We start from the raw sequence: 17,470 nt of genomic DNA, 5'->3' as shown, positions 1-17,470 counted from the left end.
TGGCATTGCTGCAGTGAGGACTTCAGGGCTGCTGTGGGATAAAGCTTTCCAGTGGGACATCACCACCATTGCTCTGGTTGCCTCTGTGCTCCGTCTCTGTTCTCCCTCCTGTGCAATAAGCCCAACCCCAGGGCAGAGGAGCTGGGGTTGGTGGGGTTCCCTCACCACCCATTGTCCCATCTCATAGGTTTCAACACCATTTTTCTCTTTCTTCTTCTGAATTTTGCACTTCTCAGCAGCAAATTTCCTTTTACTTTGCTTCTGGGTACCCTGCCGTGTGTCATCCCAGTTGGAAGTGTTGCTGAGCTGGGCTGATCCCATTTTCACTTTCTTTTTTGCCTTCCGCTGTGCCATTTTCCTGACACCTCCCATTTCAAAGTCACTGAGCTGGGCTGGTCCCATTCTTTTTGCCCAATGGTGCAAGATGGAAGCAGCTTTGGGGTGCTACCATCTATTGGCACTGGCTCAAGCTGCCCAGGGATTGATGGAGTCGCATCCCTGAGGAGATCCAGAATCATGGAGATGTGGCACTGAGTGGTCGGTGGGGAGGATTGAGGTCAGGTTTGGGACTCTTGGAGGTCAGTGATTCCATGATCCCGTGATTCTATGACTGGGGCACGATGGAAATGGGTAGACCATTGGACCTGGTGACATTGGAGGCCTTTTGCAACTATGATGACTCTGTGAGCCTAGGATTCTGTTCCTTCTGCTGTACTACAGATCATCTTCTCAGCCAGTTTCCCAATTAACACAGGGGCTCATCAACACACACAGGCACTGTTCCCACTTTACCACTGCAGAGTGCAAATTACTGAGAAATCCCACAGAAAGGAGATGAATAACAGATGAATCCCCCGTGGGGATTTGCTTTGCAGTATTACATTCACTGTTATTTTCCAAAGCTGAGCCCAGTGTGTGCTTTCCCTTGTTCAGCTAGCAGGAGCCGTGCTGTTCAGTAAAGATTTTGCAATGGGGTTATGTCCACAGCAGTGGTGTTAGGGGGCAGGGAGGTCAGGAATGGCCATATCTTATGGCATCTGTTGGTGTGGAAGTGTCAGATCCAGGCTCAGCATCGCAATCCCCCACCCCCAGCATCCCCAGGCTCTGCCCTACCAAAGGATGCAGTGACCCAGGCCATCAGTTTGGAGAAAATAAGACTCTGAGGACAAATCCTTTGCTTGCAGCTGGAGCAGTGTCATCTGGAGGATGCGCAGCCTCAGACCTGCCTTTTCCCTCCCTAAGTAAATGCACTGCTGTGTTCCTGACATATGGGGGGAGGAAAGGTGAGACACTGAGCTCCAACGGAGCAGCACTGGGTGCAGGAAACACCTCTCTGGGTTGCAGCAGCTCTGGGGTGCATTGGGGTTGGGATGCACGTGGCAGCACAGGAGCAGCTGCAGCACTGCTCTCTCTGGCAGCACCGCCGGCAGCACTCGTTCAGCTCACTGCATCAACGTGTCGGGTTGCGCAAACAGAACCTAATTGCTCCCGGGTTATTAATTGAGGTCACGTGTTTTGTAAACAGCTCTGCATGCACAGCATCTGCCAGCGCCACCAGGAGCTGTTTGCTTTGGTGGCAGTGCTTGCAACACGCCTTGCAAAGTGCTGGTGCTCTCTCATTCCCTGCAGCTGCAAGAGCCCCCACAGGGGCAAGAGGCAGCCAAACCCCTCTGCGTTTGGCCCTCTTTGCTTTCCTCTCTCCTCACCCTGATGATGGTTTGTCTCCTGGGTTTGCCATCCCCGCTGCAAGGCGGGATGGTTAATGAGGTCTTATCCCCTGAACTGCTCATTGCCCTCAGTGCTGGATCAAAGTGCTGCTCGTCTAATTGTTTTATTCTCAAACGTTACCTGTGGGTGAGCAGCACCTGAACGATTTCTCTCTGTAACCCTGCAGCATTTGGGGTCTCGGGAGGAGTCAGACCAAGGGAATACAGCAGTGCCCACAGGACACCTGGCAGGAGGTGTGCGTGGTGGGATGGAGCCAGGCTTGGCCTTGCATCCACCCAATTGCTCCTCCAGAGCTCAGGCTTTGCTTTTTGCAGCTCCATCAGAAAGCCCCTTTGGTGGTGTGGCTTCAGCAGCCAAATGCTTTATGGCTGTCAATAATTCATCAGGCAGGCAATACGGGATGCTGTGCCCTGCAGCCGGGCGGGTGCTTCTGCTCCTGTGCTGCCTGTGCTCTCCAGAGGTTCAGGGGGAGCTTTTGGTGGAAGCTTTAATTTATGATCAAATTCACTCTATTGATCCTGTTGTAGCAATATCTTGTCTCTGCAAATGGGGCTGAGGGCAGCGATTGCTTTTTGCAGAGGAAGCCAAGGAGCCGGTAAGTGAGCAGTCTGGGGTTTACTTCTCCCATGCAATTCACTTAAGGGCTTATAAACACCACAATTAAGCCAGCTCCTTCCTGAATTTACTTCAACCCGTGTGTTTGTTAACCTGTTGGAGGTTACCCTACCCGCTCCTTCGCTTCTCATCTTGGAGGAAATAGAACTACACAAAATAATGACGCAAAGCCCTTCGCCCCATTTGCTGTGGAGCCTGAGGGCACCAAGATGGAAACATCTATGTGGGTGTGCTGAACAATTAGCTGCAGCCTAATGGGTTTAGCAGGCCTGCAAACAATGCAGGAACTTCCTGCTCAGGAAGTCTGGGCACTGAATAGCCAACCCTGCTGAAAACCCAAACCCATCACTCACTGCAGAGAGAGGGAAGAGATGGATGAGCGGGGAAGGAGGTCAGAGGTGTAGGGAGGGGTTCCCATGGGTTTCTGTTTCTTTTTGCAGTTCAGTTGAGATGGCTGTGAAGCCAGGAAGCAGGCGATGCTTCCAGTTGAGGTGCAGCCCCATCACCAAACCTTGTCCCCCAGTGCCACATCCGTATGCCCTTTGAACCCTCCAGGGATGGGGCCTCCACCACTGCCCTGGGCATCCCCTGACCACCCTCTCCACGAGGAAATTCTTCCTCAGATCCAATCCAGACCTCCCTGGTGTGACCTGAGGCTGGAAAAATTCTACGTCGTGGATTTTGGCCCAGGCACAGCGTGTAGATGTGGCACTGAAGGACATGGGTAGTGGGCATGGTGGGACGAGTTGGGGTTGGACTTGGGGATCTTCAAGGTGTTTTCTGGCCTCAGTGCATCTATGATTGTAGGAGTGGGCATGGTGGCTGTGGGTTGATGGTGGGACTGGATGGTCTTGGTGAACTTTTCCAACCCAACCCATTCCGTGACTCTGTGGTCTTCATAGTCCCTTCCAACCCAACCTAAACCAACATTACCCAACTCATTCTATGGTTCTTCGATATTTAAGGTCCCTTTCAACCCAACCATTCAATGGTTTTATGGTCTTTGACTTCCCTTCCAACACAACAGATTCTGTGGCTCTGTGATGTTTAAGAACCCTTCCAACCCACACCTTTCAACCCAACCCAACTCAGCCCAACCCCACGAATACATTTTGTGGTTCTATGATTCTTAAGGACACTTCCAACCCAATCCTTCCAACCCAAGACACAACCCAACACATTCTATGGTTCTACGATTCTTAAGGACCCTTCCAACCCAATCCTTCCAACCCGACACAACCCAACACACTCTATGGTTCTATGATTCTTAAGGGACTCTCCAACCCAGCCCAACCCAACCCAACCCAACCCAACCTGACTCATCCCATGACTCTATGATCCTTAAGGTCCCTTCCAACCCAACCATTCTGTGCTCCTGTAATTCTACATTTTGGTACAACTGGGATTCAGGAATAACAGGATCCAGGCCCCAGCTCTCCTTCCTCAAGCAGTTGGTACTTTGTTGCATTGGAGTGAAATAACTGATAATTCTGAACCTCTCATGCGCCCTGAGGATGAGTGTGCTCGTGTTTTGCATGCTGCTTGTTGCAGAAATGAAAGGCTAACAGAAATTAAAACCGAGAACAATTAATATGATGATGACCGTGCGCCGGTTCTGTGGGCGTTTGCAAAGCATGACAGGATTTTGCTGTGCTGAGCAAGGCAGATTCCTACGGAGCACTTAGCTTTGTGCCACATGATTTATTTTGGCAGGAGGACAAAGCAGACCTGACAGAATGACAAGCACTGCTACAAAGAGCAGCTGCCCGGATCGGTCCCGGAAAGCACTCTGCAGGAACCCATTTCTCAGCATCAAGGTAAATGCATCCTGCTTTCCGTAACCCCTTTGGTTTTGCTGGCCTGGAGAAGCTTAGCTTCCTGCAGAAGGCATTGATAGGATTGCTGCTTATTCCTACAGAAATGTAGGCATCTAGCTGGTGTAAACCCTGCTGCTGTGTGCATTTATTCCCAAACAATGACTCAGGCCACCCGCCCTGCATTGGCCCCATGTGGATTCAGGTAGCTCTGTGTTGGGTATTTGGGCTGTCCCATGTTCCGGGGCACACAGGGAGGTTCCTCCGCATCACCCCAGAAGCTCTGCTGGGCCCAGTGCAGGCAGCCAGCCACACGGGCCGTGTCAAACCCCTCTGAGGATCTCCAGAAGTCGGTGTCTGTGAGTGGTTTGCTCCGTCCTGGAGCTGAGCCATGGGAAAGCCAGGTGGAAGGTTCCCTTTCAAAGCGAGGAAGAAATGTGGGGGCCACAAGGGACCACCGGTGAAAATTCTATTGGGGAAGGCGATGCACAGCGCAGCAACGTTCAGAAGGGAAAAAGGCATAAACACCGAGATAAAGAACGTCTGCAAATTGGGCAGAAAACATTGCAAATCAGCACCAACTGCTGCCTTGCAGGAAGAAATCGAGTGCTCAGCAGGCATCAGCTCATATTTCCATCTTTTGTTCTACAAAGCTTGGAAGTCTCGTGCTCTTTTCCCACGTGCCCACAGAGGCAGACAACCAAAGCCAAGCAGCAGCTGGGCGGCAATTTCTCCGCTCAATGGAGCGTGTCATTGAGCTTGTGAGGATCAGCCTTCAAGATGCTCTTTGAACAAAGAGAAGTTGGACGTTCTCTATCCTGACATCATCTGTCCCAGTGTTATCTTTTAAAGAAAGGGAGAGGACCAACGCTGAGGCTCTCGGGTGAATAAACGGAGCACAGGATGCGAGATGCTTCCATTGACTTAGCAGGGTTGGTGGTGACGTGGTGAGGGCAGTCATATAAAGCTTGCTCCTTCAGAGTCCTACAGAAATGCAATGTCCTGTCAGACTCAGGGCCACCATGTGTCCTCAGTTAAAGATAATTTAATGCTACCAGCAGTGTAGCTGGGAGTCAATATCAGAGTCCCACCAGGCATAAGGGAAAAAGACCCCAGTGTTCAAGGCTAACATTTCTTTATTATTTTAGCAAGGAACATTGCTTAGGCTTGTGGTGTTTTTTTTAATAAATGTGGATGAATTTAACCTTGTCATCCTTGCAGGTCACAAAGTGATCTCAGAGTCACATAGGCAGTGGGTCACCAGAAATGCATGCGCTGGATGCACAGGACTGGTGCCATGCAGTCCTGGGCTTTTTTCCCCACCCTCTTTCCAGTCGCTGCAGTTCTATTTTTTCACACTCCATCATGAACATCTTTAAATATAAAACCGCATCGATTTTTCCTTGCAAAGACATTTTAAAGCGGTTCGAAACTCCAGTCATGAAAGCCTCTGGTGTGCAAAATCAGCACGGGTCTATGTGGAGAACCAACATCCGTTTTGCTGAGTGAGACGTCCACGAGGGCAGGTGCTCAGGAGGAGCTGGGGGAGCTTCAGGTTGCAGATAGGCAGCTCTCAAAGTGGTGGTATGTGCTGGAATGATACTGGGAGGTGTCTGGAGCCCACCCCAAGAAGGGCTAAAAGGGAGGGATTTGGGTGGAAACGGGGTGAGGAGGTACCCATGTTCCTCATAGAGTATTCCTCATGGTATCATAGAGACGGATTTCTGCTCATGGAAAGATGAGAAGGGAAAAATCACAGAATGATAGAATGGCCTGGGTTGCAAAGGAGCTCAATGCTCATCCAGCTCCAAGCCCTGCTGTGTGCAGGTCGCCAAGCAGCAGCCCAGGCTGCCCAGAGCCACATCCAGCCTGGCCTTGAATGCCTGCAGGGATGGGGCATCCACAGCCTCCTTGGGCAACCTGTGCCAGTGCATAAGAAGCTCTGACTGATCCTTCATGTTTGCTGGACCACCAAAGCCATGGCCAGGCATGACAAAGGAGAGCAACACCTCTTCCAGCTCTGTGTTCCACACTGAACGGTCAAAGGGCTTCTTCTCACCCCTATGGCACAGCTGGGCTTGCCTGTCTCCAGCTACACAGCTCAGCACATGATGCTTCCCCCAAACCTTGTTCTATATTTATTTTTGGGTTTTCAAGAAGTTCTGTCACCCCGTCCAGTTTCTAAATGAGCAGATGACTTCCTTACAGAAGATAACATCAAGACCAGTGCTTGAACTGAACTCCCAGGAACACCAAACAATTGCACAGTGCAATTTGTGCATTCGAAGTGACTGAGGAGTGCAGTTTTTATCAGCATGAATATATGGGGGTGTGAAAGTTAATTGCTGCGTGTCCAAAGGGAACAGAGAAGCGTAACTCAAGCTGTTCCCTCCCAGGGAACGTTCCGTGGGCTGATGGGCCATGAACTCATAAAGATATCTGACAGTAATTCCCACAGTGCATCAGGATGGATCACTTCTGGACAGCTAACACTGGAATAGATAATGTCAAGATAGCTGATGTCAATATAGATAGCATCAGGATAGATAAAGTCAGGCCTGCTGATGCTTCCACTGAAGCCCATTGTGGCTCCAACACCCTGGCAAAGTCCTGAATGCATGGACTGCCATTTTTCCATGGTGCACCTGACCCTGGATTCAGCCCTTGATGTCTTCTGCTCTGTGCCTTGCTTGAAAAGCAGAACAGAGCTGTCCTTGCCCCACACCTCTGTTGCCAGTCACTGCCAGATCAGTGCTGGAGCTTTACACCCAGTTCCATGCAACGGGCTGCAATTAAACTGGCAAACAGAACAGAAGCTTTGTAAGAGTCTTCTTTCTATTCCCAAAGCATTGAAAGGGAAGTTATTGGTGTTCAGTTCCCAGTCCTACATTTTGCTGCCTATCTAGACTTGGCTGCAGTTCTGTATCCCCCTGTGAGTGCGCTCAGGAGCACTCATACTGTGCCAGCACGATGCAAGGCTTCGTAGAGAAGAAACTGCAAAGTTCCTGTGGAGTCTTTCAGAAATATAAAGAAAAAATAGTGAGTTTCTCCAAGAGGCCATGATTGCAGGGAGAAGCACTGCTGAGAATTTTGCTCCCTGCTCCTCCTGTGGTAGGGAGGACAATCTGGTGCTTGATCTTCTGGTGGTCTTCTATGACGGAGGGATGGCACTGGTGGACAAAGGAAGGGCAACTGGTGTTGTCTGCCTGGACTTGTGCGAGGCCTTTGGCATAGTCTTGCACCACATCATTGTCACTAAATTGGAGAGGTACGGGTTTGAAGAGTGGACTATTGGATGGAGAAGGAATTGGTTGCATGGTCAGAGTGGTTGGAGAGGGTGGTGGTCAGTGGCTCTGTGTCCGAGTGGAGGCGGTGCCAAGTGATGTCCCCCAGGGGTCTGTTTTGGGAATGGTGCACTTCGACATCTTTATCAGTGATGCTGATGGTGGGATCAAACCCTCAGCAGTTTGAAGATGTCACCGAGCTGAGTTGTAAAGTTGACACAAAGAAGGAAGAGATGCCATCCAGAGAGGCATGGACGTGCTCAAAAAATGGGCAATCAAGAACCCGGAGGGTTCAACAAATGCTGTTGGGTAGGGGCAATCCCAGATATGAGTACAGACCAGGAGAAGAACTCCTTGAGAGGCAGAAATCCAAGAACAGCTTAGATCGGAAGGAAGCATAGAGATCATCCAGCCCCAAGCCATCGTCCAGTTCCAGCCCTCTAGCAGAGAGGTTCCCTGCGAGATACGCCTTAGTAGCTTGTGGTAGTAATGGTGATGGGAGGATGGTTGGACCGGATGATCTTATAGATCCTTTCCAACCTCGTGATTCTATGATTCTGCAGTTCCCCTTTGCTCTGGACAGATGTCCTATCTGCAGTCTGACCCCCACTGCAGACACAGTGCTGGACTTGGTGGTGGCCCAGCTCTGCGCTCAGGTCCCTGATGGGAACCCATCTTGCTCTGCCTCTCTCTCAGCTTCCAGGACAGTGTTTGCCTTCAAGTCCTGCCTCCTTCGAGGTGTTTCCTGCAGACGAGTCATTTGGGAGGCATCAAATGTTTACGTAAATTGCATTAAAAAGCCTCTCCCTTCCTTCCTCAGCCTACGCAAGCACTCAGTTGGAGTTTTCGAGTCGTTAGCACACTGCCAATTTATAAGGAGGGGGGATGTCAGTGTGGCTTGGCCCTTAATGAGGAGGAGATGCTGAGCAGCTGCCTTTGGGGTTGCTTCTGGGAGGTCTGTGCAGCTGTCAGGCACGAGGGGCTCGTGCTTGCAGACCCACCTCATATCCCAGTGATCTTTTCCCCAGCTGATGGGTTAAAAGTTGGACTTGATGATCTTAGTAATCTTCCCTGACCTTAATGACTCTGTAAGTGGGCACGGTGGGGATGAGTTGGGGTTGGACTTGATGACCTCAGAGGTCTTTTCCAACCTTACTGATTCTGTGGCTCCGTGAGCCTAATGATTCAGTGATCCTGCGATTCCAACTCCATTGTGGATGGTGGAGATGCTCAGCGCAGGAGGAGCTGGGTTCCACGGGCTGATGGGGTCACTTTTGAGGATGGCCTTCGGCTGCAGGAAGGTTGCCTCTCAGCCAAATTTCATATATGTTAAAATAATGGGGCTTCCTGAGCTCCTGGATCAATAAATCTAGAGGATTCATTGTCACGATGCCCATCTGACCCAGGCCAGTTTATCCCACTGGTCCCAAGTCACGGTCTGAAACAACTAAATGGCACAGAAGGATGACACAGAGGCCCTGTTTCACATCCTATCTCCCTGCCCCAGCTGAGACGACTGAAAGGTATCATCTGCATCCTCACGTGTCCAGCCCTGGTGGTCTTCTGCCCCAAAGGGAAGAAGAAGAAGACTGATAGGACCTCATTGGAGGAACCCTGTCTTCAAAGGGCAGTCGATCCCCCTCGAGCCATGCCGGTATTTAGTACAACGTTTTCTACGAATAATTTTATTCAAGATTGGCTTAAGGAACAAGGAGGTCATAGCTCCTTGGAATATCTTGAGATGCGCCCATAAAATAAAAAGGGGGGAATTGCAGTGGGTTTTATCACGTACCCTAATCTGGGTTTCTAGAAGATGATCAAACTAGCTTGCGTGGCTTAGGAGCCAGGGACGGTTTGTGCTTGGAATGACTGTAGCATAGATTGTACCTAAGCAACGGTGCTTGGTATATGGGTTTATGGAATGTTCGCTTTTGTTCCTTCGATATGCCTGTCTGAACACTATACCCTAGGTATGTGATCTATAGAGTTGTTTATAACCGTGGTTTCGGGTTCTGTATCTTTATAAGGTTTGCTGTATTTACAATAAAGGAAGCTGTTCACTCATATTGAGTTGGTGCGCTTCCCCAGGTTTATCAGCAGGTTTCCCTGGCCAAGTGGGTTTATTCCCAACAGGACCCCATGGCAGACATCGTGCAGGGGCACAACTGCAACGGTGCAAACTGGGAATCGGACACCAGCAATTACCCCACTCTCTGTTTATTTGTTCACTAAGATATTCCCCAGCCTAACGATGCCCTGCGGTCAAGGCAGTGACTCCCGGAGGAGCGCAAAGAGGAGATGTGGCCTCACAGAGCTTTATGTGCAAGATTTGGCTGCCCGAGAAAAGCAAATCACCACCGTGGAGGAATGGGAAGTGAAGAAGTTCTTCCAGATTTTGCAAACAACTGAGTTTTGCTGAGATGCTTTTTTTTTTTTTTTTTCCCCCAAAACTTGTTGGCTTAAAATCACTGCAGAACTTGGGGAAAAAAATTGGGCAGTGCTCTTCGTGTTTTTGCTTGCTCTTTGCTTTTCAACCTTTGGTCACTAACAGTCATTTCATAAAAGTCACGTGCTGGAGACAAAAGGTCAGAACGTTCAATGAAAGAGCAAAGCAGTCCTTCTGCTATCAATGTCCACCTCAGGAAGCTGTGCTGAGTTTCCTCCCCTTTGCTTCTCCCAAAGGGTCCCGCAGTGGTTGCACCATTGCAGATCTCCCGTGGCTCCTGCTCCCTCCCTGGGTCCTTCTTCCAGTTCTGAGTTTTGTTCCCCCGTGAGATTCCTTTCCATCACTGGGAAGCCCCAGGGAGATGGTTTTCATCCCCAGATTCCCAGCAGATCAGGGATCTCCGGGGCTCTGGATTGCAGTGTGCTGCCTATGTGGCATCGCCCAGGGCCGGCTGCCACTTTCCCCCTAGAATAGGAAGCTGAGGCCTGGGGACCATTCCCATTCTGGGTGAAACCCCCTCATTTTGGTGGAAATCCTCTTGGTTTTTTTGAACCCTTAGGGGTTTTTTTGGTGAAAAAGCTCTTATTTTCAGTAAAGCCCCCCTTCTTTGGTTGAAACCCTATTGTTTTGATTGAGCCCCCCTTGCTTTCGTTAAACTCCCTTGTTTTTGGGGAAGCTCTCTCGTTTGGGTTGAAACCCCCCCTTTTATTGACTGACACCTCTTGTTTTGGTTGAACCCCCTTTATTTTTGGTGAAACCCCCTTGTTCTGGTTGAAACCCCCTTGTTTGGGTTTAAACTCCCTTTGTTTTGCGAAATCCCCTTCTGTTGCTTTTTGAAACCCCCCCGTTTCTGTTGAAATTCCTTTCGCTTTGGTTGAAATCCCATTGTTTTTTTGGTGAAACTGCCTTGCTGGTTTTTTTGTTTTCTGTTTTTTGAAACCCCTTTGTTTGGGTTGAAATCTTCCCTTTTTTTTTTTTTTTTTTGGCTGAAATCCCGACGTTTTTGTGAAACCTCGTTGTTTTTGTTGAACTCCCCTTTCTTTATGTGCTGAATTTGGTTCTTTTCGGTTTGATTTTGATTTGTTCTTTTTTTTTTTTGGTGAAACCTCCGTTGTTTTGGTTTTATTTTTGAACCCTCCTTGCTTTGCCTGAAAGCCCTTTGTTTGGGTTGAAACCCCCTCGTTTTTGTCACAACCCCTTGTTTTTGTCATAACCCCACTGTTTCTGGTTAAACCCCAATGCTTTTTGTGAACCCCCTCCCTTGCCTTTGGTGAAGCCCCCTTGTTGTGTGTGCTTGGGGCACTTGGTAGGATGACTGCTGGCTATTTTTGCCATGACATTAGCACCAGAGAATGCCCCCAGCCTGCTTCCATTGCTTCCATTGCGATCACAGACCTCACCGCTGGGACAGAACCAAACCCCAAATCCAGCGAGCTGGATTGAAGGAGATGGGGATGCGTGGTGTCACATCCCAGGCATTGAGGGCCAGGGATCACAACCTGTGCTCCAAGAAGTGGGAAGGGATGGGGAAGGGGCGAGGGGTTTGTGAACACCTGGATGTCTGTGCAGAACAAGACGCAGGGCAGCAGGGATGCCTGTCTCTCCAGCGGATCCAATGGCCACCAGCCTGCTCCTCTTTTCCTGCTGGATAAATAACCAGCAGGTGGTTGAGCCAGAATCACTGGGGTCCTGGTCCAGAGCTGTAACCCAGCCACGTGGAGTCCTGTGCAGGCATCTCCCTTTTCTGTGCTTTATTCTGCCCATCCTATCCGGCTGGCGTCCTGCTGTGCAGGATGACGACACGTGGCTGAAGGTTGTGGCACCCACACCCTGGTGCTCCTTAGGGTGCTGAGGTGGTCTGAACTCCTTTGGAGACTGGGAAAGGACGTGGTGAGCCACGTGGCAGCAGGGTAAGAGATTGGCCATCACCTCCCTCCCTTTACTGAGTGCCAGAGATGTGGTGGAGGGAGACTCCATCCCTCCTGGGATGGTTTGATGAAGGAGAAATGCTTCTGTGAGAGGAGCAGGAGGATGGATGCTGCCCTCAGGCATGAGTTTCTTGGGGCAGCTGTGCACACACCACAAATCCATCCCAAACTTGGCAGGAGATGGGCTCAGGGCTTTGTTCTGGGATGCTGGCAGTCTTTGACAAGTTTTCCTTCTGGAAATGAAGAAGAGCCACCCCGCTTTCCAGCAGAAGGTAACACCCTTTGCATCCAAATCTTAGCAAGAGCTAAAAATGAACAAAAAAAATGGGGGGAAACTGGAGAACTGAATTCCCCTCCCTGACCTCCTCCTGACTTTCTCGAGAGGAGCTGCTTGTTGCCATGTTTGGAAGGGCTCATTCCCATCCTGGATCTCCTGCCAGCACCGGGGAGGCTGCTGGGGTCAGGCTGGCTGGGCTGGGTATAGGAGGGCTGCACAACTCCTGCTGTAGACCTCAGGTCAAGGCCAACACAAGTGAGCAGCAGCCCAGGTGAAAGGATTTGTTGATCCAAAGCCATTTATCTGCTGAAGAAATGCACCCTCCTTACGAGCATTCACCCTCTGGTAATTTTGAGCAGAGATCTACTTAATGGTGGTGACTGAGCTTCAGAAAACCACTGCTGGCAGGAGCAGAGAGAATATTCCATTGAGCCATTAGGGCTGGAGAAACCTCTCAGATCCCCACACCCAAACCCAAAGCACCCCCACCATGCCCAATGACCACATCCCTCATTGCCACAGCCCCATGGCTCCTGAACACCCTACCACCTCCCTGGGCAGCTGTGCCAATGCTCAACCACTCTTTGGGGAACCAATTTCTCCTAATATCCAACCTGAACCTCCCCTGGTGCAACTGAAGGCCGTCTCCTCTTGTCCTGTCGCTGTTACCTGAGAAGAGGCTGACCCCCACCTCTCCACAACCTCCTTTCAAGAGCACAGTGAGGTCTCCCCTGACCTCCTCTTCTGCAAACTAAACCATCCCAGTTCCCTCATCTGCTCCCAATAAGATTTGCAAGGTTGGAGACAAGGCTGGTCGAGCAGGACTTGCCTTTTATGATCCCACATTGGCTAGTTTCTGTTCCATGACCGTGCCTTAGTGCAGGAGTTGCACAAACGCTTTTGTTGCAGTGTTGCAGCTCGCAGTGACGGTGCCTGATGCTCTCGCTTTGTGTCGGCAGTTCTTTGTGTTCTGCCACGGGCTGCTGCAGCTCTCCCAGCTCCTGGTCTCCAGCTACTTGAAGAGCTCCATCTCAACCATCGAGAAACGCTACGGCCTCTCCAGCAAGACATCAGGGCTGCTCGCGTCCTTCAATGAGGTGAGCCCTGCTCACTTCTCCCATCCATCCTCCTCCCACGCTCCTCTGCTGGCATTTCTGAGGCTTCTTGCTTTGTGTCCTGCTGCAGGTGGGGAACACGCTGCTGATTGTCTTCATGAGCTACTTTGGGAGCCGCGTGCACCGGCCCCGCTTCATCGGCTGCGGTGCCATCCTGGTTTCCTTGGCTGGGTTCCTCATGTCCCTCCCTCACTTCATCACAGGACCCTATGAGTACGACCAGTCCGTTGCCAGTAGGTACTCTAGGAACTTATTTTATGCCTTTTGGGATAGAGGAAGGAAACGATCTTCTCTTGAGGCGTCAGCAGCTGCAAGATGAGTTTTAATGAGCGAATTAAACCATCTCAGTGCCCAATGGCAACAGCTGCCCGGGGGGAGGCAGAGCCAGGAGACAGCTTGTATGCTGGAGCCAGAGGGAAGGGCATGAGGTGGGCATGAAGTTTGGTTCCCCTTGTCCCATGCTGCAGCCAGGCAGCAGGAAGGCCTTCTCCAGACATCAGGGCTCTCATCTTCCATGAATTGCACCAAGCTGACCTCACCCATAGCACAGAAGCCATCTCTTCCATCAGCTGCTCCAAGCTGACCCGCATCAGCTGTTCCTTTACTTTCATTTTCCTGAGATAAGGCACGCTGTGTACATTGACCCCTGAAGCTTTTTACGGGAAGGAAATTGGAGCTGTGGGAAGGAGCGAGGATGGCAGAGGAGGTGAAATGTCATCTGCAGTGGGTGAGCAGCAGCTTCACGCCCATCTCCTGCTTGCGGGGCATCTCCCTTCCTGCCCATGTGCATCTGAGACATCTGAGAGGGATTCATTGGGGTTTAGACCCTGTCTAAAAGTCAACATCTTGTGAGGAACAGGCATCTATTGCTCATGGAGAACAGGGTCAGGGTCAAATCAGGAGCTTCTTCCTGAAAGAAGGCGAATGGATGAGAAGAAAAGAAGGGAGAATCCTTCTCTCTTGTGACACCGTTCCCAGAGAGGTGGTGGATGCCCCAACCCTGCAGACACGCAGGGTCAGGGGATGGGGCTCTGGGCACTGATGGAGCTGTGGGTGTCCCCATGCATTGCAGGGGAGTGGGACCAGGTGACCCTCATGGGTCCCTTCCCAATCAAACCATTCTATGACTCTATGAAGTTCTGCCACAAAGCTCCAGCAAATCCTACAGGAGCCTCCAGTGAGTGCTTTTTCTCTGGCTCATCAGAGAGCAGCTGGGTTGCTCAGCTATGGGCACTAAAGGAAGATGGAATAGGTGAATAATTCACAGCTGCACGCAGGGATCGGGTGTAAATGGTGGTTGGATAACAATTAACCACTCATTCTGGAGTGGGTGGTGCAGGTGGCTCTGTGTTGAGCACTTGGATTTGCAGGTGATTTAGGGTGTAATGAACATCCTGTTATGAACACCTCCCATACGGTCTTATTCAGGTTGCTCAAGGAGGCTGTGGATGCCCCATCCCTGCAGGCATTCAAGGCCAGGCTGGATGTGGCTCTGGGCAGCCTGGGCTGCTGGTTGCTGACCTGCACACAGCAAGGGTTGGAGCTGGATGAGCCCTGTTGCTCCTTTGCAACCCAAGCCATTCTATCATTCTATGATATGATTATATTCCTGTTTTTCCTGCTCGCTGCAGGGAGATTGGAAGTAGATGATCGTTAAGGTCCCTTCCAACCCAAATCACTCTCTTCTTTTCTCCTGACCAACCCTCAGACCCTTTCTTTTCCCCACAGGTGTGTTCAGCAACACCACCGACCTGTGCCAACCCGAAGGCATGGGCTCCTCGGGGAACCTCAGTGACTCTATCTGTGCCCCCCACACCGCCAGGGAGAACCACGAGGTTCTCCTCGTCATGTTCATCGCTCAGGTGCTGCTGGGCATCGGCGGTGTCCCCATCCAACCCTTCGGGATCTCCTACATCGACGACTTTGCCAGCGAGAGGAACTCCCCCCTCTACTTGGGTAAGGCTGGGGCGGTGGTGGAAAGAGGGGAAAACAGAATTAACCCTCTGTAGCAGGAACAGACGGACCAGGTGTGCTGGAAAATGTGACTTAGGGGAGCAATTGGGATTGCTTTTAGGTGTGGGGAAAATGATAAGAGGCTGAAACAGCAGGAACAACCATCTAGAGGGTGGGCAAGCATCCTTCGGTGCAACAAGTGGGGGCAGATGCATGAGAGAGATGTCTCACGGTGGTGGGATGGATGAGATGGTCCACGCAGGTCCTCCAAGCCCTTCGGCATCTATTATCTGTATTTTGAGCTGGATGGGCCTGCAAGGATGGCTCAAAAACAGGTCACTGCTGTCTGGAAGCGCCCTATGAAATGGATAAGCCATTTCTGGAGACAGCCAAGGTCAGGCTGGATGGGGATCTGAGCAGTGCTGGAGCTGTGGGTGTCCCTGTGCGCTGTGGGGAGCGGGACCAGATGGCCTTTAAGGTTCCCTTCCAACTCAAACCATTCCGTGGTTCTAAATTTTGCTCCAGACCTTTGGAGCTCATTTAAAAGAATGGGAGCGGGATGTTTAGCATGTTTATAGTTTTCATCGGCAATTCAAATTGAAGGGTTTGCTGATAACTGTTATCACCTTCACCCTGCAAAGGGCGGGCAGTAAACTGGCAATGGAAATTAACACACATGGCATGATGACATCAAAAATCCCTTGAACAACTTAGTTTTATCTAGATTTATGATGTCAAAGGGCACATCTGGCTCCCTGGGGGAATTTCAACTTGCTGAGAAGGCTGGAGAAAGGTAGCAAGGAAACGTCTGAGTTTTGCAAAACCTTTCCTGCACAAGGAGCCTGGAAAGCACGGGGTTGTTATCCCCATAGATAGGATAGATGTCAATAGGAGAGAGGTGAGAAAGCTGCTGGGAAACAGCCCACAGTGGGGGCAGGTGTGGTGGGAGCCACCTGCAGCCCCCACGGCCCCTTTGCACGGGGGTGAGCCCCTCTCTGCTCTCTTCCCTGCAGGCATCCTGTTCTCCTTGACCGTGGTTGGGCCTGGGGTGGGCTTCATGCTGGGCTCTGGCATGCTGCGTTTCTACGTCGACATCGACAAAGTGGCTGGAGGTGGGTGAGGGCAGCAGCTCTGCTCGGCCATCCGTCCCCATCGTGCTGCGTTGCTGAGGAGCGAGCTGAGATGGGACCCTGGGCAGAATGTTTGGGTGGGTGACAGTCCAACCCACAGCACAGAGTTGGAACTGGGTGACCCTTAAGTGTCCCCTCCAACCCAAACTGTTCTGTGATTGGTAGCACGGCACGATCCAGGTTGGATGTTGTACCGTGGGACGCGGTTCAGTAGGGAAATGGGATCCTGGGCTCCATCAGGAGAGGGGTGGTCAGCAGGGACAGGGAGGTGATCGTCCCTCTCTACTCGGCTCTTGTGAGGCCCCACCTGGAGTCCTGTGTCCAGGTGTGGAGCCCTCAGTACAAGAAAGACAGAGAGATCTTGGAAAGGGTCCAGAGGAGGGCGAATGAGATGAGCAGGGGGCTGCAGCACCTCCCCTATGAGGACAGGCTGAGGGAGTTGGGCTTGTTCAGCCTGGAGAAGAGAAGCTGCAGGGTGACCTCAGTGCAGCCTATCAATACCTGAAGGGAACCTACAGCCAGGAGGGGAGTAAACTCTTCAGAAGGGCTGACAACAGCAGGACGAGGGGAAATGGATCCAAGTTGAGGGAGGAAAGATTTAGGTTGGATGTTAGGGGGAAGTTCTTCACAAGGAGAGCGGTCAGGCCCTGGAACGGGCTGCCCAGGGAGGTTGTGGATGCCCCGTCCTTGGCCGTGTTCAAGGCCAGGTTGGACGGGGTCCTGGGCAACCTGATCTGAATGTGGATGTTTGGTGGCCCTGCTGGGCAGGGGGGTTGGAACTACGTGATCCTTGAGGTCCCTTCCAACCCGGGTGATTCTGTGATTCTGTGAAATGTCAGTGGTAGGTGGGCTAGGTGACCTTGGAGGTCTTTTCCAAACTTGGTGATTCCGTGCTTCTACAGAACCGTGGAATATCCCGAGTTGGAGAGGATCCACAAAGACCAGTGAGCTCAGCTCCTGATCCTGCACCTCACCACCCAACCTTATGGCTGAGAGCTGTGTCCCAGAGCTCCCTGAGCTCCGGCAGCTCAGCCCCATGCCCACTGCCCAATGCAGCAGAACCTTTCCCTAACACTCAGCCCGACCCTTCCTGACACCTTCCCCAGCTCTCCAATTTACTGAGATCTCTCTGAGAGGCCTCTCTACCCAGGAGGGAGTCAACGACTTCTAATTTATTATC

General features: G+C 51.3%; 1 protein-coding gene across 5 annotated transcripts in view; it reads left to right on the top strand.

Annotated features, from left to right (window-relative positions):
• Positions 1-17,470, top strand: part of SLCO2B1 (solute carrier organic anion transporter family member 2B1) — a 44,193-nt gene that overhangs the window by 4,765 nt on the left and 21,958 nt on the right. The window contains exons 2-7 of one of the 5 annotated variants that reach the window (XM_052699300.1): positions 2,784-2,829; positions 4,057-4,160; positions 13,052-13,189; positions 13,278-13,440; positions 14,936-15,163; positions 16,174-16,272. In XM_052699300.1, the coding sequence (XP_052555260.1) occupies positions 2,820-2,829; positions 4,057-4,160; positions 13,052-13,189; positions 13,278-13,440; positions 14,936-15,163; positions 16,174-16,272 (742 nt within the window). In that variant the 5' untranslated portion in view covers positions 2,784-2,819. Of the gene's footprint in view, positions 1-2,783; positions 2,830-4,056; positions 4,161-13,001; positions 13,190-13,277; positions 13,445-14,935; positions 15,164-16,173; positions 16,273-17,470 lie in introns of those variants that run through there. The other 4 variants (XM_052699301.1, XM_052699302.1, XM_052699304.1 and 1 more) reach the window with 4 other exon arrangements.

The sequence above is a fragment of the Tympanuchus pallidicinctus genome, unplaced genomic scaffold (genome assembly GCF_026119805.1).
Source record: "Tympanuchus pallidicinctus isolate F22 unplaced genomic scaffold, pur_lepc_1.0 scaffold36, whole genome shotgun sequence".
Classification (NCBI taxonomy): domain Eukaryota; kingdom Metazoa; phylum Chordata; class Aves; order Galliformes; family Phasianidae; genus Tympanuchus; species Tympanuchus pallidicinctus.
Note: the sequence above shows the minus strand (reverse complement) of the source record. Positions and strands in the feature narration are given on the sequence as shown.